This window comes from Salvelinus alpinus, chromosome 10 (genome assembly GCF_045679555.1).
Source record: "Salvelinus alpinus chromosome 10, SLU_Salpinus.1, whole genome shotgun sequence".
Taxonomy (NCBI): Eukaryota; Metazoa; Chordata; class Actinopteri; order Salmoniformes; family Salmonidae; genus Salvelinus; species Salvelinus alpinus.
This window is the reverse complement of record NC_092095.1, coordinates 70,861,236-70,888,816: the sequence shown is the minus strand read 5'-3', so window position 1 is coordinate 70,888,816 and position 27,581 is coordinate 70,861,236. Positions and strand designations below refer to the sequence as shown.

The following is a 27,581-nucleotide window of genomic DNA, read 5'->3' as shown; positions in this document are numbered from 1 at the left end:
CCTCATCTCTCTGTGTTGCTGTAAGGAGTGTTAATGAGGTATCCTCATCTCTCTGTGTTGCTGTAAGGACTGTGTTAATGAGGTATCCTCATCTCTCTGTGTTGCTGTAAGGAGTGTTAATGAGATATCCTCATCTCTCTGTGTTGCTGTAAGGAGTGTTAATGAGGTATCCTCATCTCTCTGTGTTGCTGTAAGGACTGTGTTAATGAGGTATCCTCATCTATCTGTGTTGCTGTAAGGACTGTGTTAATGAGGTATCCTCGTCTCTCTGTGTTGCTGTAAGGAGTGTTAATGAGGTATCCTCGTCTCTCTGTGTGGCTGTAAGGAGTGTTAATGAGGTATCCTCGTCTCTCTGTGTTGCTGTAAGGAGTGTTAATGAGGTATCCTCATCTCTCTGTGTGGCTGTAAGGAGTGTTAATGAGGTATCCTCATCTCTCTGTGTTGCTGTAAGGAGTGTTAATGAGATATCCTCATCTCTCTGTGTGGCTGTAAGGAGTGTTAATGAGGTATCATCTCTCTGTGGAGTCTCCCTACTCTACCCTCTCTTCCTTCTCTCCTCTCTTTCCCCTCTCCCCTCTTCCCCCTCTCCTCTCTCCCCTTTCACCTCTCTTCCCTCTCCTCCCTCTCTCCCCTTTCTCCTCTCTCCTCTCCTCTCTCTTTCCCCTCTCTTCCCTCTCTTCCCTCTCTCCTCTCCTCCCTCTCTCCTCTTTCCTATCATTCCCCTCTCTCCTCTCTTCCCTTTCCTCTTTCCTCTTTCCTCTCTCCTCTCCTCTCCCTCCTCCTTGTCTTTGTTAGGACCTATCATCATCCGGTATTATGAGGCAGAGGTCTGGATGAAGGAGGCTGTGCACCTGTTCAACTCTCCCCCTCGTCTCCCCCTCGTCTCCCCCTCGCCTCCCCCTCGCCACCTCTCCTCTCTTCTTTATCTTTGAAGCCCCCTTCTCTCCCTCGTCTATGTCCCAAATCTCACACACACTCCAAATGGCCTCTCAATAATGTAGTGATTGCAGAGAGGGACTTGTTTTGTGTTCTGATTGAATGGGAGTATAATGGGACATATTCTTTCATGTTATTTTGCTCTCTTTCTCTCTCTCTGTTTCTCTCTCTCTCTTTCTCTCTCTCTGTTTCTCTCTCTCTCTTTCTCTCTCTCTGTTTCTCTCTGTTTCTCTCTGTTTCTCTCTCTCTCTCTCTCTCTCTCTCTCTCTCTCTCTCTCTCTCTCTCTCTCTCTCTCTCTCTCTCTCTCTCTCTCTCTCTCTCTCTCTCTCTCTCTCTCTCTCTCTCTCTCTCTCTCTCTCTCTCTCTCTACATGGCCTCTCAATAATGTAGTGATTGCAGAGAGAGAGTTGTATTCTGTCTGAATGGGAGGATAATGGGCCATATTCTTTCATGTTCGCTCTCTCTGTATGTTTATATCTGGGATGCCACGGCAACCACACAGGTTAGGATGAGAGGCTAGTGTGTGTGGGGTATCCATGGAAACCAGGTCCCATGTGACGATGTGGTGGTTTTTCGTACAGATGGCAGATCAATGTTACATGTATGTTACGTGATGTTGTTTTGAGGATGTGATGAACTTTAACATACCACTAACCTCTGGTCTGTGTGTGTGTGTGTGTGTGTGTGTGTCTCTGTGTCTGTGTGTGTCTCTCTGTGTCTCTCTGTGTCTGTGTGTGTCTCTCTGTGTCTGTGTGTGTCTCTCTGTGTCTGTGTGTGTCTCTCTGTGTCTGTGTGTGTCTCTCTGTGTCTGTGTGTGTCTCTCTGTGTCTGTGTGTGTCTCTCTGTGTCTGTGTGTGTCTCTCTGTGTCTGTGTGTGTGTCTCTCTCTGTGTGTGTGTCTCTCTCTGTGTGTCTGTGTGTGTGTCTCTCTCTGTGTGTCTCTGTGTGTGTGTGTGTGTCTCTGTGTGTGTGTGTGTGTGTTGTGTCCTCTCCAGGTGTTTGAGTTCCTGATCAGGCTCCACTCTGCGGAGGCGGGTCAGGAGGAGGAGTTATACCCTTACATCAGAACCCTGGTCCACTTCGACACGCCAGAGTTCCTCAACGTTCTGGCCCTGGTGAGCCAAGTCTGGGAAACACTACAGAAAACTACAACCACACCTCAGAGAACTACAACTCCACCCACACAGGGAGAGGTAGAAGCCTAGCATGGGTCTTACTTAGGCTATGAGGCAGCCAATCAACCAATCAGTTGATTGATTTGACCTATGAGGATCTAGCACACAACTAATTTAAGAATTGTTTTTAAAGGAGCACTGAGCACTTATTCTCTCGTTTCAATCAGTCAATCAATCAGTCAACAGACAATCAATCAGTCAACAGTCAATCAATCAGTCAACAGTCAACAGTCAATCAATCAGTCAACAGTCAATCAATCAGTCAACAGACAATCAATCAGTCAACAGACAATCAATCAGTCAACAGACAATCAATCAGTCAACAGTCAATCAATCAGTCAACAGTCAATCAGCCAACAGTCAGTCCACCAGTCAATCAGTCAACAGTCAATCCACCAGTCAATCAGTCAACAGTCAATCAGTCAACAGTCAACAGTCAACCCACCAGTCAATCCACCAGTCAATCAGTCAACAGTCAATCCACCAGTCAACAGTCAATCAATCTGTCATTCAATCAATGATCACCCACTGACTCAGTCAGTCAGTCAGTCAGTTAACCAGCTGTACCAATCGTTCAGGTCTCTACAAGTCTACAGACACAGCTGGTCAGTCAACATGTAAGTAGGAGTCATTCTGCCACTTGGTTTGTTTTTCCACACAGCACATCAAGAGGTTCTGTCAGATCACCTCAGTCTCTCTGCTTTCACCTTCTGACCTATTTGACCGACTCTTTTTAAAAACATGTTTAGTTAAACGCTTTGTGTGTGTCCGTGTGTGTGTCCGTGTGTGTGTCCGTGTGTGTGTCCGTGTGTGTGTCCGTGTGTGTGTCCGTGTGTGTGTCCGTGTGTGTGTCCGTGTGTGTGTTCGTGTGTGTGTCCGTGTGTGTGTCCGTGTGTGTGTCCGTGTGTGTGTCCGTGTGTGTGTCCGTGTGTGTGTCCGTGTGTGTGTCCGTGTGTGTGTCCGTGTGTGTGTCCGTGTGTGTGTCCGTGTGTGTGTTCGTGTGTGTGTCCGTGTGTGTGTCCGTGTGTGTGTCCGTGTGTGTGTCCGTGTGTGTGTCCGTGTGTGTGTCCGTGTGTGTGTCCGTGTGTGTGTCCGTGTGTGTGTCCGTGTGTGTGTCCGTGTGTGTGTCCGTGTGTGTGTCCGTGTGTGTGTTCGTGTGTATGTCCGTTCGTGTGTGTCCGTTCGTGTGTGTGTCCGTGTGTGTGTCCGTGTGTGTGTTCGTGTGTGTGTTCGTGTGTGTGTCCGTGTGTGTGTCCGTGTGTGTCCTTGTGTCTGCGGGTGTGTGTCCGTGTGTCTGCGTGTGTCTGCGTGTGTGTCCGTGTGTGTGTCCGTCCAGCGGGGGGTAACAGTCCCAACATATTGTACTTGTCCTCGTGTAGCCGCCCTCATGGTTGGTTTCTCTTGTATCTCCACATTCTGTCCGTTCTCCCTCCTCAGACGTTCGAGGACTTTAAGAATGACAAGCAGGCTCTGGAGTACCAGCAGAGGATTGTAGACATTTTACTGAAGGTACAGCATCTCTCTCTCTTTCAATTTAAGGGCTTTATTAGCATGGGGAACATGTGTTGACATTGCCAACGCAAGTGAACTAGATAACTTCCTCTCTCTCCTCTTCCCCTCTCTCTCCTAATGTCCTCTCTCCTCTTCCTCTCTCTCTCCTAATGTCCTCTCTCCTTCCTCTCTCTCTCTTAATGTCCTCTCTCCTCTTCCTCTCTCTCTCTCCTAATGCCCTCTCTCCTCTTCCTCTCTCTCTCCTCTTCCTCTCTCTCTCCTCTTCCTCTCTCCTCTTCCTCTTAATGTCTGAGCTGTCTGTCCTCTCACGTCTTGTAAATCTTTACTCTTTTTCTCACTGAACTCTTCTGACCTCTCACTCTCTTTCTCCCTCCCATCTCTAACTGTTCTGTTCCTGTCTGTCTGTCTGTCTGTCTGTCTGTCTGTCTGTCTGTCTGTCTGTCTGTCTGTCTGTCTGTGTGTCTGTGTGTCTGTCTGTCTCCAGGTGATGGTGGAGAACAGTGAATTCACTCCCTCTCAGGTGGGCTGTCTGTTTACCTTCCTGGCCCGCCAACTGGCCAAACCTGACAACACACTCTTCGTCAACAGGAAGCTCTTCGATCAGGTGACCACTTAGAGCAGGAAGTGTCTCAGACAGGTCCTTGGGGAACCCACAGCCATTCCACATAGAGTTTGGACTGGAGGAGATATGGGCGTGTTCCAGGTCATCGTCATTGCAGTTTCTCACAACGCCTGTTACTAAACATCTTAGCAACCTGCATAAATATGATTCAGTAATAATCTGAGAGACTCTAGGAGAACTCTAGGAGAACCTGGAGCGGTGTTGTGTTCTATTGAAACTGGGCAGTAGGAGAACCTAGAGCGGTGTTGTGTTCTATTGAAACTGGGCAGTAGGAGAACCTAGAGCGGTGTTGTGTTCTATTGAAACTGGGCAGTAGGAGAACCTAGAGCGGTGTTGTGTTCTAATGAAACTGGGCAGTAGGAGAACCTGGAGCGGTGTTGTGTTCTATTGAAACTGGGCAGTAGGAGAACCTAGAGCGGTGTTGTGTTCTATTGAAACTGGGCAGTAGGAGAACCTAGAGCGGTGTTGTGTTCTAATGAAACTGGGCAGTAGGAGAACCTGGAGCGGTGTTGTGTTCTATTGAAACTGGGCAGTAGGAGAACCTGGAGCGGTGTTGTGTTCTATTGAAACTGGGCGGTAGGAGAACCTAGAGCGGTGTTGTGTTCTATTGAAACTGGGCAGTAGGAGAACCTAGAGCGGTGTTGTGTTCTAATGAAACTGGGCAGTAGGAGAACCTGGAGCGGTGTTGTGTTCTATTGAAACTGGGCAGTAGGAGAACCTAGAGCGGTGTTGTGTTCTAATGAAACTGGGCAGTAGGAGAACCTGGAGCGGTGTTGTGTTCTATTGAAACTGGGCAGTAGGAGAACCTGGAGCGGTGTTGTGTTCTATTGAAACTGGGCGGTAGGAGAACCTAGAGCGGTGTTGTGTTCTATTGAAACTGGGCAGTAGGAGAACCTAGAGCGGTGTTGTGTTCTAATGAAACTGGGCAGTAGGAGAACCTGGAGCGGTGTTGTGTTCTATTGAAACTGGGCAGTAGGAGAACCTGGAGCGGTGTTGTGTTCTATTGAAACTGGGCGGTAGGAGAACCTAGAGCGGTGTTGTGTTCTATTGAAACTGGGCAGTAGGAGAACCTAGAGCGGTGTTGTGTTCTAATGAAACTGGGCAGTAGGAGAACCTGGAGCGGTGTTGTGTTCTATTGAAACTGGGCAGTAGGAGAACCTGGAGCGGTGTTGTGTTCTATTGAAACTGGGCAGTAGGAGAACCTAGAGCGGTGTTGTGTTCTAATGAAACTGGGCAGTAGGAGAACCTAGAGCGGTGTTGTGTTCTATTGAAACTGGGCAGTAGGAGAACCTGGAGCGGTGTTGTGTTCTATTGAAACTGGGCAGTAGGAGAACCTAGAGCGGTGTGTTGTATTGAAACTGGGCGGTAGGAGAACCTAGAGCGGTGTGTTGTGTTCTATTGAAACTGGGCAGTAGGAGAACCTAGAGCGGTGTGTTGTGTTCTATTGAAACTGGGCGGTAGGAGAACCTAGAGCGGTGTTGTGTTCTATTGAAACTGGGCAGTAGGAGAACCTAGAGCGGTGTTGTGTTCTAATGAAACTGGGCAGTAGGAGAACCTAGAGCGGTGTTGTGTTCTATTGAAACTGGGCAGTAGGAGAACCTGGAGCGGTGTTGTGTTCTATTGAAACTGGGCAGTAGGAGAACCTAGAGCGGTGTTGTGTTCTAATGAAACTGGGCAGTAGGAGAACCTAGAGCGGTGTTGTGTTCTATTGAAACTGGGCAGTAGGAGAACCTGGAGCGGTGTTGTGTTCTATTGAAACTGGGCAGTAGGAGAACCTAGAGCGGTGTGTTGTGTTCTATTGAAACTGGGCAGTAGGAGAACCTAGAGCGGTGTTGTGTTCTATTGAAACTGGGCAGTAGGAGAACCTGGAGCGGTGTTGTGTTCTATTGAAACTGGGCAGTAGGAGAACCTAGAGCGGTGTGTTGTTGTATTGAAACTGGGCAGTAGGAGAACCTAGAGCGGTCTTGTGTTCTATTGAAACTGGGCAGTAGGAGAACCTAGAGCGGTGTTGTGTTCTATTGAAACTGGGCAGTAGGAGAACCTAGAGCGGTGTTGTGTTCTATTGAAACTGGGCAGTAGGAGAACCTAGAGCGGTGTTGTGTTCTATTGAAACTGGGCAGTAGGAGAACCTGGAGCGGTGTTGTGTTCTATTGAAACTGGGCAGTAGGAGAACCTAGAGCGGTGTTGTGTTCTATTGAAACTGGGCAGTAGGAGAACCTGGAGCGGTGTTGTGTTCTATTGAAACTGGGCAGTAGGAGAACCTGGAGCGGTGTGTTGTGTTCTATTGAAACTGGGCAGTAGGAGAACCTGGAGCGGTGTTGTGTTCTATTGAAACTGGGCAGTAGGAGAACCTAGAGCGGTGTGTTGTTGTATTGAAACTGGGCAGTAGGAGAACCTAGAGCGGTCTTGTGTTCTATTGAAACTGGGCAGTAGGAGAACCTAGAGCGGTGTTGTGTTCTATTGAAACTGGGCAGTAGGAGAACCTAGAGCGGTGTTGTGTTCTATTGAAACTGGGCAGTAGGAGAACCTAGAGCGGTGTTGTGTTCTATTGAAACTGGGCAGTAGGAGAACCTGGAGCGGTGTGTTGTGTTCTATTGAAACTGGGCAGTAGGAGAACCTAGAGCGGTGTTGTGTTCTATTGAAACTGGGCAGTAGGAGAACCTAGAGCGGTGTTGTGTTCTATTGAAACTGGGCAGTAGGAGAACCTGGAGCGGTGTTGTGTTCTATTGAAACTGGGCAGTAGGAGAACCTAGAGCGGTGTTGTGTTATATTGAAACTGGGCAGTAGGAGAACCTAGAGCGGTGTTGTGTTATATTGAAACTGGGCAGTAGGAGAACCTAGAGCGGTGTTGTGTTCTATTGAAACTGGGCAGTAGGAGAACCTAGAGCGGTGTGTTGTGTTCTATTGAAACTGGGCAGTAGGAGAATCTAGAGCGGTGTTGTGTTCTATTGAAACTGGGCAGTAGGAGAACCTGGAGCGGTGTTGTGTTCTATTGAAACTGGGCAGTAGGAGAACCTGGAGCGGTGTTGTTCTATTGAAACTGGGCAGTAGGAGAACCTAGAGCGGTGTTGTGTTCTATTGAAACTGGGCAGTAGGAGAACCTAGAGCGGTGTTGTGTTCTAATGAAATTGGGCAGTAGGAGAACCTGGAGCGGTGTTGTTCTATTGAAACTGGGCAGTAGGAGAACCTGGAGCGGTGTTGTGTTCTATTGAAACTGGGCGGTAGGAGAACCTAGAGCGGTGTTGTGTTCTATTGAAACTGAGCAGTAGGAGAACCTAGAGCGGTGTTGTGTTCTATTGAAACTGGGCAGTAGGAGAACCTAGAGCGGTGTTGTGTTCTATTGAAACTGGGCAGTAGGAGAACCTAGAGCGGTGTTGTGTTCTATTGAAACTGGGCAGTAGGAGAACCTGGAGCGGTGTTGTTCTATTGAAACTGGGCAGTAGGAGAACCTAGAGCGGTGTTGTGTTCTATTGAAACTGGGCAGTAGGAGAACCTAGAGCGGTGTTGTGTTCTAATGAAATTGGGCAGTAGGAGAACCTGGAGCGGTGTTGTGTTCTATTGAAACTGGGCGGTAGGAGAACCTAGAGCGGTGTTGTGTTCTATTGAAACTGAGCAGTAGGAGAACCTAGAGCGGTGTTGTGTTCTATTGAAACTGGGCAGTAGGAGAACCTAGAGCGGTGTTGTGTTCTATTGAAACTGGGCAGTAGGAGAACCTAGAGCGGTGTTGTGTTCTATTGAAACTGGGCAGTAGGAGAACCTAGAGCGGTGTTGTTCTATTGAAACTGGGCAGTAGGAGAACCTAGAGCGGTGTTGTGTTCTATTGAAACTGGGCAGTAGGAGAACCTAGAGCGGTGTTGTGTTCTAATGAAATTGGGCAGTAGGAGAACCTGGAGCGGTGTTGTTCTATTGAAACTGGGCAGTAGGAGAACCTGGAGCGGTGTTGTGTTCTATTGAAACTGGGCGGTAGGAGAACCTAGAGCGGTGTTGTGTTCTATTGAAACTGAGCAGTAGGAGAACCTAGAGCGGTGTTGTGTTCTATTGAAACTGGGCAGTAGGAGAACCTAGAGCGGTGTTGTGTTATATTGAAACTGGGCAGTAGGAGAACCTAGAGCGGTGTTGTGTTCTATTGAAACTGGGCAGTAGGAGAACCTAGAGCGGTGTTGTGTTCTATTGAAACTGGGCAGTAGGAGAACCTGGAGCGGTGTTGTGTTCTATTGAAACTGGGCAGTAGGAGAACCTGGAGCGGTGTTGTGTTGTGTTCTATTGAAACTGGGCGGTAGGAGAACCTAGATCGGTGTTGTGTTCTATTGAAACTGGGCAGTAGGAGAACCTGGAGCGGTGTGTTGTGTTCTATTGTAACTGGGCAGTAGGAGAATTTAGAGCGGTGTTGTGTTCTATTGAAACTGGGCAGTAGGAGAATCTGGAGCGGTGTTGTGTTCTATTGAAACTGGGGCAGTAGGAGAACCTAGAGCGATGTTGTGTTCTATTGAAACTGGGCAGTAGGAGAACCTAGAGCGATGTTGTTCTATTGAAACTGGGCAGTAGGAGAACCTAGAGCGATGTTGTGTTCTAATGAAACTGGGCAGTAGGAGAACCCGGAGCGGTGTTCTATTGAAACTGGGCAGTAGGAGAACCTGGAGCGGTGTGTTGTGTTCTATTGAAACTGGGCAGTAGGAGAACCTAGAGCGGTGTTGTGTTCTATTGAAACTGGGCAGTAGGAGAACCTAGAGCGGTGATCTATTGAAACTGGGCAGTAGGAGAACCTGGAGCAGTGTTGTGTTCTATTGAAACTGGGCAGTAGTAGAACCTGGAGCGGTGTTGTTCTATTGAAACTGGGCAGTAGGAGAACCTAGAGCGGTGTGTTGTATTGAAACTGGGCAGTAGGAGAACCTAGAGCGGTGTTGTTCTATTGAAACTGGGCAGTAGGAGAACCTAGAGCGGTGTTGTGTTCTAATGAAACTGGGCAGTAGGAGAACCTAGAGCGGTGTGTTGTGTTCTATTGAAACTGGGCAGTAGGAGAACCTAGAGCGGTGTGTTGTGTTCTATTGAAACTGGGCAGTAGGAGAACCTAGAGCGGTGTGTTGTGTTCTATTGAAACTGGGCAGTAGGAGAACCTGGAGCTATGTTTTGTGTTGTGGTTCCGTTGTTCCACAGGTTCTGGAGTTCCTGTGTAGTCCAGACGACGACTCCAGACACACAGAGAGACAACAGGTAGACTACTCTGTCACTATTAGGCTCAGGACTAAAGTCGTGCACTATTTAGGGAATAGGGTGCCATTTCAGATTTGCCCTAGGGCTCTTTTTCTAAGCGTAGCCTGTGGATTGGTCAGGTCAGGACATGTGATCCAGTAGAAGCTGTGATTGGTTCCCAGGTGCTGTTGGAGCTGCTGCAGGTGGGAGGTGTGGTCCAGTTTGATGAGGGACGACTACTGGGACTGGCTGAGAAGGCAGAGTTGTGAGTTATCCTCTCTCTCTCTGTCTTTCTCTGTCTCTCTCTCTCTCTCTGTTTGTGTCTCTCTCTGTCTCTCTCTGAATATACTTGTATATTATATATACTATATTCAACCACTATTAATTCCTCTCCCTCCTCATCTCTCCCTCACCCTCTCTCCCTCCTCATCTCTCCCTCACCCTCTCTCCCTCCTCCTCTCTCCCTCCTCCTCTGTCATCTCTCTCTCCCTCCTCTCTCTCTCCCCCCTCCTCTCTCCCTCCTCTCTCCCCCCCCCTCTCTCCCTCCTCCTCTGTCCTCCTCTCAGCTACCAGATCTGTGAGTTTCTGTATGAGCAGAAGCATCTGTATGATAAGGTTCTGGACTGCTACCTCAGAGACCCTCTGAGAAAGGTAGTGTGCAGCGTACCACGCCAGTAGACAGTAGGTTCTGAAGCCTGTATGGATGAAGTTCACACGGGTCTTATTGACATGTCAACAGGAAGAGATCTTTAACTACATCCACAACCTGCTGTCCATGCCTGGCTACAGTTCAGAGGAGAAACACTGTGTCTGGGACTCGGCCCTGCTGCACATTGCGGAGCTGGTGACCCTTGACCCTGCCAAGTCAGCTGACCTGGTGGCCATGCATTTCCCTGAGGAAGTACGACCCATCATCACCAGACTACAGGTCAGCTGACTAAAGGGCCGACACGGCATCATTCAATCTCTCTCCATCTGCCTCTCGCTTTCTCTCTCTCTCGCTATCTGCCTCGCTCTCTCTCTCTCGCTATCTGCCTCGCTCTCTCGCTCTCTCTCTCGCTATCTGCCTCGCTCTCTCTCTCTCGCTATCTGCCTCGCTCTCTCTCTCTCGCTATCTGCCTCTCTCTCGCTCTCTCTCTCTCTCAATCTGCCTCGCTCTCGCTCTCTCTCTCTCTCTCTCTCAATCTGCCTCGCTCTCGCTCTCTCTCTCGCTATCTGCCTCGCTCTCGCTCTCTCTCGCTCTCGCTCTCTCTCTCGCTATCTGCCTGTCTCTCTCTCTCTCGCAATCTGCCTCGCGCTCTCTTTCTTTCTTTCAATTCAAGGGCTTTACTTGCATGGGAAACGTGTTAACATTGCCAAACGCAAGTGAATGAGATAATATACAAAAGTGAAATAAACAATAAAAATGAACAGTAAACATTACACTCATAGAAGTTCCAAGTACACTAAGAGCATAACATTTCTACACCCTAACTGTATAATTGTAGTCTAACCAATACTGAAACGGAGATTCCGTCAAAATATAAATCTGATAGATTTATCAGGACCAGTCCTGGCACGGGTATTGAACCAGCATCTGTAGCAACACAGTTTACACTGCTATGCAGTGTCTCAGACCGCTGTGCCACTCAGGCGCTGTACAACGTGACCGGTCTGGAGTGGCTCCTACACTACTACAGTCTGAGCTAAATCATCTAACAACATAAAAGAATAAAAACCTGAGTGGAACAACCGTTTTAGTAAGTCATACTGAAGTCGTACACAATTATCACTTTCTATTTAGGTTTATGTCGCCCATTCATTGTCAGTTAGAGACACAGTAGGACCCAAAAGCTTAATCAGTGCTCTAACTCCCCCTTGTGGTGGTCTGGAGAAATGAAGTGGTGACGCAGGGTACCGTACTGAACCACACATTACCTCTATGTCCCGCAGCATAATCACAAATCTTTTAGTGGCGCAACCACTGTAGCCTGTCTTCTCTTGAGACCCAGGTCTGCCTACGGCGGCCTTTCTCAATAGCAAGGCTATGTTCACTGAGTTTGTACATAGTCAAAGCTTTAAGTTTGGGTCAGTCTTTTTGTTTTCTCATGATTTGGTTGGGTCTCTTTCTCACCCCCTCTGTCTCTCTCTCTCGCTTCCTCTCTGTCTCTCTCTCTCGCTTCCTCTCTGTCTCTCTCTCTCGCTTCCTCTCTCTTTCGGTCTCTGTCAGTCTGTGTCTCGCCCTCTCTTTGTCTCTGTCTCTCTCTCTATCTTTGTCTCTCTCTTTCTCTCTTTCCGACAAACACACACAGAGTCCCGCCACTGTCTGAATCAGCCTTATCTGCAGCGCAGCGTGTAATTGCCTGGCTGTTATCACCGTAGGAACGGGAGATAAGTGCTAATTGAAAATCTGGATTAGCAATGAGTCGTTTACTTTCCGACAGAACGCTGCTGTGTGTGTGTGTGTTCATTTCATGTCTCTGATTCTGTTGTGTAGAGAGTGAAGGGCGTTTCCAGGAACATCTGACAATGGAAGACAATCAGCACCTTTGTGATTGGTCCAAACTGCACACACAGGTGTATCTAATGGGTTGCTGTAAAAGGTGTTGTTATTGACCATGAAGGGCTGCCAACATTTCACTTCATAAGAATCGCAATCATCTATGGCATTTAGCATTTTATTTAAAAAAAGTAACTTACAGCATGAACTCTTGTTATCTCTCTGTCTCCCTCTCTCTCTGTCTCTCTCTGTCTCTCTCTCTCTCTGTCTCTCTCTGTCTCTCTCTCTCTGTCTCTCTCTGTCTCACTCTCTCTCTGTCTCTCTCTGTCTCACTCTGTCTCACTCTGTCTCTCTCTCTCTCTGTCTCACTCTCTCTCTCTCTCTCTCTCTCTCTCTCTCTGTCTCTCTCTCTCTCTGTTTCACTCTCTCTCTGTCTCTCTCTGTCTCACTCTGTCTCTCTCAATTCAATTACATTTAAATTCAAATGGCTTTATTGGCATGGGCAACATACACTACCGTTCAAAAGTTTCAAATGTCCTTGTTTTTGAAAGAAAAGCCAATTTTTTTTTGTCCATTTAAAATAACATCAAATTGATCAGAAGTGTAGACGTTGTTACAGTGTAGACGTTGTTACAGTGTAGACGTTGTTAATGTTGTTAATGATTATTGTAGCTGGAAACGGCAGATTTTTTAATGGAATATCTACATAGGTGTACAGAGGCCCATTATCAGCAACCATCACTCCTGTGTTCCAATGGCACGTTGTGTTAGAATAGAAAGAGGAGTGGGAGGCCCCGGTGCACAACTGAGCAAGAGGACAAGTATATTAAATTGTCCAGTTTGAGAAACAGACGCCTCTCAAGTCCTCAACTGGCAGCTTCATTAAATAGTACCCACAAAACACCAGTCTCAACGTCAACAGTGAAGAGGCGACTCCGGGATGCTGGACTTCTAGGTAGAGTTCCTCTGTCCAGTGTCTGTGTTCTTTTGCCGAACTTAATATTTTATTTTTATTGGCCAGTCTGAGATATGGCTTTTTCTTTGCAACTCTGCCTTTTCCAGCTACAATAGTCATTTACAACATTAACAACGTCTACACTGTAACAACGTCTACACTGTAACAACGTCTACACTGTAACAACGTCTACACTGTAACAACGTCTACACTGTAACAACGTCTACACTGTAACAACGTCTACACTGTAACAACGTCTACACTGTAACAACGTCTACACTGTAACAACGTCTACACTGTAACAACGTCTACACTGTAACAACGTCTACACTGTAACAACGTCTACACTTCTGATCAATTTGATGTTATTTTAATGGACAAAAAATGTGCTTTTCTTTCAAAAACAAGGGCTTTTCTAAGTGAACCCAAACGTTTGAACGGTAGTTATGTTTACATTGCTAAAGCAAGTGAAATAGATAATAAACAAAAGTGAAATATTTAAAAAAAATGAATAGTAAACATTACACTCACAAAAGGAATAGAGACTTTTCAAATGTCATTGTGTGTATATACAGTGTTGTAACGATGTGCAAATGGTTAATGTACAAAAGGGAAAATAAATAATCATAAATATGGGTTGTATTTACAATGGTGTTTGTTCTTCACTGGTTGCCCTTTTCTTGTGGCAACAGGTCACAAATCTTGCTGCTGTGCTGTGATGTCACACTGTGGTATTTCACCCAGTAGATATGGGAGTTTATCAAAATCGGGTTTGTTTTAGAATTCTTTGTGGATCTGTGTAATCTGAGGGAAATATGTGTCTCTAATATGAGAGCCATGTCTGCCTACGGCGGCCTTTCTCAATAGCAGGGCTATGCTCACTGAGTCTGTACATAGTTAAAGATTTCCTTCATTTTGGTTCAGTCACAGTGGTCAGGTATTCTGCTCTGTTTTTTTGTTAATTCTTTCCAATGTGTTTGGGAATCGCTTCCTTTTAGGTGGCTGTAGAATTGAATGGCTCTTTTCTGGATTTTCATATTTAATTGGTATCGGCCGTATTCTGCTCTGCATGCATTATTTGGTGTTTTATGTTGTACACAGAGGATATTTTTGCAGAATTCTGCATACAGACTCAATTCGTTTTTAGTGAATTCTTGGTTGGTGAGCGGACCCCAGACCTCACAACCATGAATGGGTTCTAGAACTGAAGTTTAGTCAGATTCTAATATGTATGTCACATTTCCTGTTCCTTTGGATGACGTAGAAGACCCTTCTGGCCTTGTCTCTCAGATCGTTCACAGCTTTGTGGAAGTGACCTGTGGCGCTGATGTTTAGGTCGAGGTAGGTATAGTTTCCTGTGTGCTCTAGGGAACCGGTGTCTAGATGGAATTTGTATTCGTGGTCCTGGCAACTGGACCTTTTTTGGAACACTGTTATTTTTGTCTTACTGAGATTTACTGTCAGGGCCCAGGTCTGACAGAATCTGTGCAGAATATCTAGATCATCATTAAACGGTAGACATTTGACCTCAGATTTTAGTAGGGTGAGGCCGGGTGCTGCAGACTGTTCTAGTGCCCTCACCAAGTCGTTGATATATATGTTGAAGAGGGTGGGGCTTAAGCTGCATCCCTGTCTCACCCCACGGCCCTGTGGAAAGAAATGTGCATGTTTTTTTACCAATTTTAACCGCACACATGTTGTTTGTAATGTCGTACGTTTTTCCCCCAACACCACTTTACATCAATTTGTATAGCAGACCCTCATGCCAAATTGAGTCAAAAGCTTTCTTGAAATCAACTAAGCATGAGAAGACTTTGCCTTTGTTTTGGTTTGTTTGTTTATCGATTAGGGTGTGCAGGGTGAATACGTGGTCTGTCGTATGGTAATTAGGTAAGAAGCCAATTTGACATTTACTCAGTACATTGTTTTCACTGAGGAAATGTACGAGTCTGCTGTTAATGTTAATGCAGAGGATTTTCCCAAGGCTTCTGTTGACGCATATCCCACGGTAGTTATTGGGGTCAAATTTGTCTCCACTTCTGTGGATTGGGGTGATCAGTCCTTGGTTCCAAATATTGGGGAAGATGCCAGAGCTGAGGATGATGTTAAAGAGTATAAGTATAGCCAATTGGAATTTGGGGTCTGTATATTTTATCATTTCATTTAGGATACCATCAACCCCACAGGCCTTTTTGGGTTGGAGGGTTTGTATTTTGTCCTGTAGTTCATTAAATGTAATTGGAGAATCCAGTGTGTTCTGGTAGTCTTTAATAGTTGATTCTAAGATTTGTATTTGATCATGTATATGTTATTGCTGTCTGTTCTTTGTTATAGAGCCAAAAAGATTGGAGAAGTGGTTTATCCATACATCTCCATTTTGGATAGATAACTCTTCGTGTTGTTTGTTTTGAGTTTTCCATTTTACCCAGAAGTGGTTAGATTCTCTATGGATTCTTCAATTACATTGAGCTGATTTCTGACGTGCTGTTCCTTCTTTTTCCCGTATTGTATTTCTGTCTTGTTTTAGTGATTCACCATTGTGAAGGCGTAGGCTCAGATTTTCTGGGTCTCTATGTTTTTGGTTGAATAGGTTTCTCAATTTCTTTCTTAGGTTTTTGCATTCTTCATCAAACCATTTGTCATTGTTGTTAATTTTCTTCGGTTGTCTGCTTGACATTGTTAGATTTGATAGGGAAGCTGAGAGGTCAAATATACTGTTTAGATTTTCTACTGCCAGGTTTACACCTTCACTATTACAGTGAAACATTTTGTCCAGGAAATTGTCTAGGAGGGATTACATTTGTTGTTGCCTAATTGTTTTTTGGTAGATTTCCACACTACTTTCCTTCCATCTATAGCATTTCTTAATATTATTCAGTTCCTTTGGCTTTGATGCCTCATGATTTGAGTATTGCTCTGTTCAATTTGACTGTGATTTTGCTGTGATCTGATAGGGGTGTCAGTGGACTGACTGTGAACGCTCTGAGAGACTCTGGGTTGAGGGCAGTGATAAAGTAGTCTACAGTGCTACTGTCAAGAGATGAGCTATAGGTGTACCTGCCGTAAGAGTCTCCTTGAAGCCTCCCCTTGACTATGTACAGAACCAGCGTGCGACAAAGCTGCAGGAGTTGTGACACGTTTTCTTTGTTTTTTTTGTCTTAGTTGTGTATCTCTACTCTGTCAATTTCAATCCAAAGCTTTATTGACATGTTAAGTAAAGTAAAACAAGTAAAATAGATAATAAACGAAAGTGAAATAAACAATCAGAAATGAACACTCTCTCTCCTGCTATCTCTACCTCTCTCTCTTTCTCTCTCCTGCTATCTCTACCTCTCTCTCCCTCTCCTGCTACCTCTCTCTCTCTCTCTCTCTCTCTCTCTCTCTCTCTCTCTCTTTAGGATGATCTCCTAGTGTTCCAGTTCCTGAGGTGTGTTTTGGACCAGAGGTAAGATCCTTGGTTACTGTGTTGGAGCATGGAAGAATGGGACAGGGTTTTCTCTGTGGGCGGATGGGTGGGTGGATTCAGGTGGGCGGAAGACATCAATATCCTAGTTGTTGTGCTCTCTGGTCTGTTTAACACAACATTATTATATTATTAGAGAAACACAACAGTCTGTCCCCTCCCCTCCGTGCTACCTCCAGGGAAGGCCCTAATCCCCAGGCTCTCCTAAGACTGAGCCCCGACCTGCATGAGCTCCACATCGGCTTGCTGTGCCGCTTCAGTCCCCGGCAGCTCACTGACTTCCTCAAGGCCTCTCAGGACTACAGACTAGAGGAGGCCATCCAGGTAACATCCCTACACTATAGTATAGCAGTGTGTCTGTGTGTATGTACCTACCTGTGTATCTACTTTAGACTCTGTTGTCTCACCTTTAACCCTGATTGTCCTGGGGTCAAATCAATACCATTTCATAGAGTGAATATTTAACCCCAGACAGACAGTAGTGAGTAAACCCAGGAATACACTCCCCCTGACCCAAACATACAGGGAGTGTCTCTCAATGCCTTGTGTTGCTCTCCCTCTCTCTCTCTCCCTTCCTCTCTCCCTTCCTCTCTCTCTTCCTCTCCCCCTCTCTCTCCCTATCGCCCCCTCTCTCTCCCTATCTCCCTCCATCTCTCCTCTCTTCCTCTCTCTCTCCCTTCCTCTCTCCCTTCCTCTCTCCCTTCCTCTCTCCCTTCCTCTCTCTCTTCCTCTCCCCCTCTCTCTCTTCCTCTCCCCCTCTCTCTCTCCCTCCATCTCTCCCTCCCTCCCTCTTCATCTCTCTCTCTCCCTCCCTCTCTCCCTCCCCCTTCCTCCCCCCTACTAGATAACAGAACAGTACCAGCTCCATGAAGCCACAGCCTATCTGTTGGAAAAGAAAGGTGATTCTAATGGAGCCTTCCAGGTCCTGCTGAAGGTACAACATTTCTTCCGAACATCATTTCAATCTAAACGTAATTTACTTTCTGAGGCTATAACAAGGGAGATGTATTTACTAGTCATGTACATGAGTTGATATTGCAGGAACCCTTAGAGACTGTGGATTTAAGCACTTATGGTCCTCTCTGTCAGACGCTGAAGGACAAACTCAGCGCTGTCACCTCCGAGAAAAGGAGTGAAGAGGAGGGGGAGACGGAGAGGGAGGAAGAGAGTCCACTGCAGAGAGTGGAGGGGTCATTGGGTGACATCATCGCTCTGTGTCACAGGAGCTCCCAGAGTCTCAACCAAGAACAGAGAGGGGTGTGTGTCTTTCTGTCTGTCTTTCTGTGTGTGTCTTTCTGTGTGTGTCTTTCTGTGTGTGTCTTTCTGTGTGTGTGTGTGTGTGTGTGTGTGGTGTGTCTGGGTATAATATACTCTCCTCTCCATCAGGTGCTGTGGTTCCCTCTGCTAGAAGCTATGATGTCACCACAGAAGCTGCTCAAGGGACCGGACACACGCACTACATCAGAGGGTGAATACATATACACACACACACACACACACACCTACACACCTACACACCTACACACACACACACACACACACACACACACACACACACACACACACACACACACACACACACACACACACACACACAGCTGTATATTGAGGTGTGTGTTTCTCCCCCAGTATTGAAGGAACTCACCATGAAGGTCCTGAACAGTATGAGTAGCTTCATCCCCCTGCCTGCTATCATCCAGCGCATTCTACAGGTAATGACTCTCTCTCTCTGTCTCACTCCCTCTGTCTTTCTCTCTCTGTCTCTCTCTCTCTCCCTCTGTTTTTCTCTATCTCTCTCTCTCTCTCTCTCTCTCTCTCTCTCTCTGTCTCTCTCTCTCTCTCTGTCTCTCTCTCTCTCTCTCCCTCGCTCTCTGTCTCTGTCTCTCTCTCCCATAGTTCAGACACAACAATATGGTTGTTAAACGTTTGCCTGCCGACTGTACTTTGCACCTCTGAACAGCGTCTGCAGTCAGTCTCTTTAGTGTTCACATTACAGTGACAAATTAACATTAAAAAAACATTATTCCGTTAGAAAATGAACATCATAACATTTAATTAACTTAATATGAAGAACAACGTATTATAAATCAAAACTTCAGCTGCACAAAAGGATGGTGGGTAATATGCATAAAAAATAAAATCACATACTTTTTTGAAAGTACACTTGTATATTTTGTCGACATTCAAGTTAAATATGTCCACCAGCAATGTTTTAACTTGTCCTGTTGACTAGCAACATCCCAAGTATAAATACACTAAAGTGTACACACTAAAGCGTAAAAACATGTTTTTGAGCAAAATAGTGTTGCCTCCTCACGGAGGACCGCTAACCTCACGGAGGACCGCTAACCTCACGGAGGACCGCTAACCTCACGGAGGACCGCTAACCTCACGGAGGACCACTAACCTCCTGTGGTGGCATTTTCCTGTATTACCAAATGAGGAGAGAGAGACAAACTTCACACACCAGTCAGAGTTATACTTAAACTACATCTTTTATAATATGAGCTTTACAATAGCCCTTTGACTTTCAACAATTCACTATCTATAATGAACCATTGAGAGTGACTACAGAAAAATACAAAGATCTTTTATAGCCAAGATACACCCCTCTCAACTTACATGACGAACCACAGATCTTAGGAACTCTTCACAAAGGGACTTTTACTTGAGAAAGGAGTATCCCTTAGCCAGATAGCATTCGCTATATATTATTGCTCAATTTGGTCTCTAAAACGAGGTTCTAATCTCGTTCCTGGTACTTCATAGTACAAAAACATTAGCTCATCCAAGGCATAACTCAAGTGTCAACTCTAGATACTCCATCTCAAGTAAAACCCCCTCTTGACCCTACTCCTGGACAAGCTCACTGAGGGGAGTGAGCCTCTAGGTCACATGAGTCAAACTCAAGGCCCGCGGGCCAGATGTGGCCCGCCAGGTCATTTTATGTGGCCCGCGAGAGCTTAAAAGTTTTGAGTGTCTAAAAATAAATACCAAAAAATAAATTAAGAGCGTGCTTTGACCAAAAACTACATTCCCACAATGCCTTTCGACTACGCTAGCCACGGCAGTGTCCATGCCAACGAGTGGAATTGAGATATAAATAATGATCCCAAAATGTCCAGAAAGAGAAAAGTTGATGCAGACGGAAGACTGTTTCAAGAAAGATGGGAAGGCGAATACTTGTTTGTGCTTCAAGGAGAAAGACCGGTATGTCTTTTGTGTTACGAGGCGGTGTCGGTTGTCAAAGAGTACAATCTGCGTCGACATTTTGACACCAAACACGGAGCTAAGTACGCTAAAGCTAGCCTTCAAGAAAAGCAACAAATTGCCCAAGAATTAAAAGGCAAACTGCGGTCGCAGCAGAGTTTGTTCATGAAATCCACAGCCAAAAACGAGGCCGCGGTGAAAGCTAGCTTCATTGTGGCTGAAGAAATCGCCCACGCTTCCAAGTCTTTTTCAGAGGGAGCGTTTTTGAAGCAGTGCATGCTGAAGGTCTGTGAGCAGGTGTGTCCCGACCAGTTACAGACTTTTAAAAATGTCAGTTTATCAAGAAACACCATCGCCGACCGAGTGAAGGAACTAGCAGAAAATCTTACAACACAGCTGGCCGAGGAGACACGCAGCTACACAGCTTTTTCATTAGCTGTTGATGAATGCACAGATAACACGGACACAGCGCAGTTATCAATTTTTATTAGAGGCGTAAAGTCGGACCTCTCTATCACTGAGGAGCTGTTGGATGTGGCTGCAATGCATGGGACCACGACGGGACAGAACATTTTTGATGGGGTAGAGAAGTCCGTAAGTAAAAATGCATTGCAGTGGGAAAACTTGGTAAGATTAACTACAGACGGTGCACCGGCAATGTGTGGAGGAAAAGTGGGCTTGGTTGGACTAATGAAGGGGAAAATGCAAAAAATGAACTGTCACACGCCTTTGATAACGTATCATTGCATTATCCATCAAGAAACTTTGTGTGGGAAGGTGCTGGGGATGGAGGACATTGTGACCACAGTCATGAAAACAGTGAACTTCATTCGGGCGCGTGGCCTGAATCACTGTCAGTTCCAGCAGTTTTTGCTGGAGATGGGCTCGGAACACGGGATGTGCTGTACCATACAGAAGTGCGGTGGCTGAGTAGGAGCAAAGTCCTCAAGCGATTTTTCGAGCTCAGGAAAGACATTGCTCTTTTTATGCAGAGTAAAGGAAAACTCATGTCTGAACTATCAGATCCAAAGTGGATGTGTGACTTTGCTGTGTTGTGTGACATAACCGACCATCTCGCCCAGCTGAATCAGAAGCTGCAGGGACGCAAACAAGTCATCACGCAGATGTCCGACACGATCACGGCTTTCCAGCGTAAATTGGACTTATGGATGTGGCAAGTGAAACAGGACAATCTTGTTCACTTTCCTGTTTGTCAGAGCATGTCAGCCTCATTTCCCGAGACTTTTTCATGTGCTCAGTTGGCTACCAAACTGAGCTGGTTAAAGACTGAGTTTGATCGGCGCTTCTCTGACTTCAGAGCACAACAGTCTGGCTTTGACATCTTTGCCAATCCTTTCACCACCGATGTCTGCACTGCACCCCAACACCTTCAGATGGAGCTAATTGAGCTTCAAAGCGACAGTGGCCTGAGGGCAAAGTTTCAGGATGCTACAATCCAGGACTTTTACCGTCTGCTGCCTCCTGGTTTGATGCCACAGCTTCGACTTCATGCTGCCCGTGTTCTGTCCATGTTTGGGAGCACCTATCTGTGCGAACAGTTTTTTTCCATAATGAATCTGAACAAAAACAAGCACAGATCACGCCTCACGGATGACAACCTCCATGCTGTTCTACGCATTTCCTCAGCACAGGACCTAAAACCAGACATTGACACACTGGTAACGGGAAAACGGTGTCAGACATCTGGTCAGAAAACACACAGGCAAGCATTTTTTTTAAAACTTAATTAAAATATAATAAAATGTAATTCAACCAAGAAGAAGAACAGTTAAACTGTGTGCAATTTAATGATTGTGCTTGCATTTTGTTTTGTGTTTATCATTTTCAGAACATGATCAATCGATAGTAGAGAGAGAATCCACTTGGTGTGTTCAAGGACAGGCAGCATCTCTTCATCAAAGACTAACCGAAAAACTTGACCAATATAGTTGTGAACTGAGTCAACCTTTATTTTGGTATTTTTAGTTGATTACATATTATTTATGTGTAGCTGCTGTAGTAATTATTTAATGTTTGCAGGTTTATGTGTGTATGCAGACAAATTGTTGTCATCAAACCATCAGTTGGGTGCAAGGCTGTGTGCAGCCTTTTGTAAAATTCTTTGCAGCTCAGTTTTATGTTATTTTTCTTTATTCACTTGGACAGTTTGATCCTTCATTAATGGAGTTATGTGGGTTTTCATAAGCTGACAAAATTTAAAAGGATTTATGTTAGAGCTACAAGCAAACATATATTTTCTATGCAACTGTAATTGTCACTTGAATAAGTTATAATAAATAATGAGTTATTTAACATTAAGGAGGAGTTACATTTATTTTACATCACATTGGATTACATTTATAAGTTACATCTGGCCCTTTGAGGACAGCCATTATGCTGATGTGGCCCTCGGTGAAAATGAGTTTGACACCCCTGCTCTAGGTCATACACTATCCCAGGATAAGTGCAACATCAGAGAGGACATACAATGGTTCCAGACACTGCCATACAGCTCCCCCCAATGCCAAAGGAGGGAGTGACTTGCGCACAGACATTGTGGAGACAAGTAATTGGTTCCCCATTAATCACGCCATCCCTTCACATGGTTTAAGAATAGGTAAAGACACATTCACATATGAAGACAATGTTCCATTCTGTCCTCTTCCCTTTCTGATATTCTGCATAGCACCAGGGACATGTGAAAGACAAGCCTGACCTCTCCCCTCTCTGGGCCCCAGGTGACTGAGCCCCAGCTGAGGGAAAAGTGCAACTGCCAACATCCAAAAGGATACATTCTAATGACAAGTATATCACATCAGCATATTATGCAAATAAAACATCTTATTTATCTATGTTACCCAACTAATTCTGATTCATCCGACACACTCCTCACGGAGGACCGCTAACCTCCTCACGGAGGACCGCTAACCTCCTCACGGAGGACCGCTGGACCGCTAACCTCCTCACGGAGGACCGCTAACACCTCACGGAGGACCGCTAACCCTCCTCGCGGAGGACCGCTAACTTCCTCGCGGAGGACCGCTAACCTCCTCGCGGAGGACCGCTAACCTCCTCGCGGAGGACCGCTAATCTCCTCGCGGAGGACCGCTAACCTCCTCGCGGAGGACCACTCTGTACCTCCACAACCATGGCCTGCTGTGTGTGTGTGTGTGTGTGTGTGTGTTCCTATTCTCTTTCCTTATGTTAAGTGTGTGTTAGTCATGCTGTGTGTGTGTGTGTGTGTTCCTATTCTCTTTCCTTATGTTAAGTGTGTGTTAGTCATGCTGTGTGTGTGTGTGTGTGTGTTCCTATTCTCTTTCCTTATGTTAAGTGTGTGTTAGTCATGCTGTGTGTGTGTGTTCCTATTCTCTTTCCTTATGTTAAGTGTGTGTTAGTCATGCTGTGTGTGTGTGTTCCTATTCTCTTTCCTTATGTTAAGTGTGTGTTAGTCATGCTGTGTGTGTGTTCCTATTCTCTTTCCTTATGTTAAGTGTGTGTTAGTCATGCTGTGTGTGTGTGTTCCTATTCTCTTTCCTTATGTTAAGTGTGTGTTAGTCATGCTGTGTGTGTGCGCTGGTGGGAGGTAAAGTGGTCATGTGGTGTGTCCCTTGGTGGGCAACGGTATCTCACAGAGACTAACAGCAACACAATCCCTACTCAATGACTCTCTCTCTGTGTCTCAGTACCCTGTGTATGGTAAAGGTCTCTCTCTCTCTCTCTCTCTCTCTCTCTCAGGACCCTGTGTATGGTAAAGGTCTCTCTGTCTCTCTCTCTCTCTGTTTCTGTGTCTCTATGTGTCTCTCTTTCTGTGTCTCTCTCTCTCTGTGTGTCTCTCTCTGTGTCTCTCTCTCAGTACACTGTGTATGGTAAAATGGTAAAGGTCTCTCTCACTTCCTCTCTCAGGACCCTGTGTATGGTAAAGGAAAGCTGGCTGAGATACAAGGCCTTATTCTGGGTATGCTGGAGACCTTCAACTATGAACAGGTAACTAACTGTGTGTGTGTGTGTGTGTTAACTTACAGAAGGGTGTGTGTGTAGTTAACTTACAGAAGGGTGTGTGTGTGTTGTTAACTTACAGAAGGGTGTGTGTGTGTGTGTTAACTTCTTATGGCTGCAGGGGCAGTATTGAGTAGCTTGGATGAAAAGGTGCCCATTGTAAAGGGCCAGCTCCTCAGTCTCAGTTGCTAATATATGCATATTATTATTAGTATTGGATAGAAAACACTCTAAAGTTTCCAAAACTGTCAAAATATTGTCTGTGAGTATAACAGAACTGATATTGCAGGCGAAACCCTGAGGAAAATCCAAACAGGAAGTGTCTTCTATTTTGAAAACTCCATGTTCCATAGCCTCCCTTTGCTGGATTCAAAGGGATATGAACCAGATTCATTTTCCTATCGCTTCCTCAAGGTGTCAACAGTCTTCAGACATAGTTTCAGGCTTTTATTTTGAAAAATGAGCCAGAACGATAACATCTCGTCAAGTGGTCACATGAGTTTTGCTCGCGCAACAGAGTTTGGCCAGCCATTGTTTTTCCCTCTCCCACTGTGAAAGACATTTGCGGTTGATATATTATCGATTATATATTTTAAAAACAACCTGAGGATTGATTATTAAAAACCGTTTGACATGTTTCTGTGGACCTTGTGGAAACTATTTGGAATTTGTCTGCGTTGTCGTGACCGCTCTTTCCTGTGGATTTCTGATCATAACGAGCCAAACAAACGGAGGTATTTTGGATATAAAAATAATCTTTATGGAACAAAAGGAACATCTGTTGTCTAACTGGGAGTCTCGTGAGTGAAAACATCCGAAGATCATCAAAGGTAAACGATTAATTTGATTGCTTTTCTGATTTTCGTGACCGAGCTACGTGATGCTAAGTGTACTTAATGTTTTGTCGAGCGATCGATAAACTTACACAAACGCTTGGATTGCTTTCGCTGTAAAGCATAATTTCAAAATCTGACACGACAGGGGGATTAACAAAAGGCTAAGCTGTGTTTTCCTATATTGCACTTGTGATTTCATGAATATACATTTTTTTAGTAATATTTATTGAATGTAGCGCTATGCTGTTCAGCGGTTGTTGATGACACTTATCCCGTTAACGGGATTGCAGCCATAACAAGTTTTAACTTACAGAAGGGTGTGTGTGTGTGTTGTTAATTTACAGAAGGGTGTGTGTGTGAGAGAGAGAGCAACTACTGAAGCTAAACTCTAGTGGGGCTTGGTGTTAATTACGCAGTGTGTTTCCAGACGCCTCTCTACTCACACTCAGTGTTGATTAGTCTGTATCCTGCTCAGACAAGGTTGTGTGTGTGTGTGTGTGTGTGTGTGTGCGCGCGTCAGACTCACTGTTGATAGTGTGTGTCCTGCCCAGATGGAGCATATATTAATTAACACTCGTTAAGGCTCCAGATTGCTCAGCCCCTCTGTCCCATGTTATTGTATATGTCAGGTTATTTAGTGTATTGTGTGCGTGTAGGTAGTGTGGGTGTGTACTGTGTGTGTGTGTGTCTGTACTCCGGTGCAGTGCAGTCTCTCCTGGAGACAAGCCAGGGTTGCTGTAGCTCAGTCTTAGCACACACATCTACACGACCGTTCAACAGTTTGGTGAAATGTTTTTGAAAGAGCCTGTCATCGAACCCACAAATGCTGTGGCTCCAGATACTCAACTAGTCTAAAGAAGGACAGTTTGATTGCTTCTTTAATCAGGACAACAGTTTTCAGCTGTGCTAACATAATTGCAAAAGGGTTTTCTAATGATCAATTAGCCTTTTAAAATTATAAACTTGGATTAGCTAATACAACGTGCCATTGGAACACAGGAGTGATGGTTGCTGATAACTGGGCCTCTGTATGCCTATGTATATATTCCATTAAAAATCAGCAGTTTCCAGCTACAATAGTCATTTACAACATTAACAATGTCTACACTGTATTTCTGATCAATTTGATGTTATTTTAATGGACCAAATATGTGCTTTTCTTTCAAAAACAAGGACATTTCTGAGTGACCCCAAACTGTTGAACAGTAGTGTAGATACACACACAGAGTGCAAAGCTGTCATCAAGGCAAAGGGTGGCTACTTTGAAGAATCTCAAATATAAAATATATTTTGATTTGTTTAACACTTTTTTGGTTACTACATGATTCCATATGTGTTATTTCAAAGTTTTGATGTCTTCACTATTATTCTACAATGTAGAAAATAGTAAAAATAAAGAAAAACCCTTGAATGAGGAGGTGTGTCCAAATCTTTGACTGGTACTGTACAGATGTACGGTTGTTCAGATACACACACACACACACACACACACACACACACACACACACACACACACACACACACACACACACACACACACACAGTCTGCCAGAGAGCTGATGTAACGGTGTGAAACAAGTAGCACATGTTTCTCTCCAGCTCACTCAGGCAGAACTGGTTGAATTCACAGAGGGATGAAATGCCTGACTTTCCCTCGGAGGCTAAAGATACTTTCCCCCATATCTCTCCTCTTCTGGAGTCCCATATGGCACCCTATTCCCTTTATAGTGCACGAGTGAAAAGTAGTTCACTACAGTACATAGGGACAAGCGTGCCATTTGGCATGTAGACCTCTCCCTCCTCTCTCCTTCATCTCTCTCTCCTCTCTCCCTCCTCTCTCTCTCTCCTCTCTCCCTCATCTCTCTCTCCTCTCTCCCTCATCTCTCTCCTCTCCTCTCTCCTCTCTCCCTTCTCTTTCTCTCCCTCCTCTCTCTACTCTCTCCCCTGCTCTCTTCTCTCTCTCTATTACTCTTTCCTCTCGTCCTTTTCTTCTCCCTCCTCTCTTCTCTCTCTTTCCTCTCCCTCCTCTCCTCTCTTTCCTCTCTCTCCTCTCTCTTTCCTCTCCCTCTCCTCTCTTTCCTCTCCTCTCTCCCTCCTATCCTCTGTCTTTCCTCCCACCTTCCCTTCCTTTCCTCCGACATTGAGAAATGACAGGACAGTCCATAGGAGGATAAGGGAATAGCTCTCAGCATTGCCTCTCACATGGCAGTGAAATAGAGCTGTGTGAACTAGAGTGGTACTGTGGCAGGCTTCCTCTCTCCCTCCCTGAGGCCTCCAGTACTATTTAACATGCTGAGAGAGGAGAGAGGATGACTGGTGGGTTGTACAGTACTATTTAACATGCTGAGAGAGGAGAGAGGATGACTGGTGGGTTGTACAGTACTATTTAACATGTTGAGAGAGGATGACTGGTGGGTTGTACAGTACTATTTAACATGCTGAGAGAGGAGAGAGGATGACTGGTGGGTTGTACAGTACTATTTAACATGTTGAGAGAGGATGACTGGTGGGTTGTACAGTACTATTTAACATGCTGAGAGAGGAGAGAGGATGACTGGTGGGTTGTACAGTACTATTTAACATGCTGAGAGAGTAGAGAGGATGACTGGTGGGTTGTACAGTACTATTTAACATGTTGAGAGAGGATGACTGGTGGGTTGTACAGTACTATTTAACATGCTGAGAGAGTAGAGAGGATGACTGGTGGGTTGTACAGTACTATTTAACATGCTGAGAGAGTAGAGAGGATGACTGGTGGGTTGTACAGTACTATTTAACATGTTGAGAGAGGAGAGAGGATGACTGGTGGGTTGTACAGTACTATTTAACATGCTGAGAGAGGAGAGAGGATGACTGGTGGGTTGTACAGTACTATTTAACATGCTGAGAGAGGAGAGAGGATGACTGGTGGGTTGTACAGTACTATTTAACATGTTGAGAGAGGAGAGAGGATGGCTGGTGGGTTGTACAGTACTATTTAACATGCTGAGTGAGGAGAGAGGATGACTGGTGGGTTGTACAGTACTATTTAACATGCTGAGAGAGTAGAGAGGATGACTGGTGGGTTGTACAGTACTATTTAACATGCTGAGAGAGTAGAGAGGATGACTGGTGGGTTGTACAGTACTATTTAACATGCTGAGAGAGTAGAGAGGATGACTGGTGGGTTGTACAGTACTATTTAACATGCTGAGAGAGTAGAGAGGA

General features: G+C 45.3%; 1 protein-coding gene across 7 annotated transcripts in view; it reads left to right on the top strand.

The window, feature by feature from the left end:
- vps8 (VPS8 subunit of CORVET complex) overlaps positions 1-27,581 on the top strand; it is a 97,420-nt gene that overhangs the window by 45,768 nt on the left and 24,071 nt on the right. For 2 of the 7 annotated variants that reach the window (XM_071330845.1, XM_071330844.1), the window contains exons 25-39: positions 1,932-2,129; positions 2,690-2,728; positions 3,549-3,620; positions 4,108-4,227; positions 9,400-9,456; positions 9,618-9,700; positions 10,002-10,086; positions 10,175-10,363; positions 16,268-16,314; positions 16,512-16,656; positions 17,177-17,266; positions 17,422-17,589; positions 17,719-17,800; positions 17,962-18,044; positions 23,446-23,526. In XM_071330845.1, coding sequence (XP_071186946.1) covers positions 1,932-2,129; positions 2,690-2,728; positions 3,549-3,620; positions 4,108-4,227; positions 9,400-9,456; positions 9,618-9,700; positions 10,002-10,086; positions 10,175-10,363; positions 16,268-16,314; positions 16,512-16,656; positions 17,177-17,266; positions 17,422-17,589; positions 17,719-17,800; positions 17,962-18,044; positions 23,446-23,526 — 1,539 coding nt within the window. The other 5 variants (XM_071330846.1, XM_071330850.1, XM_071330851.1 and 2 more) reach the window with 5 other exon arrangements.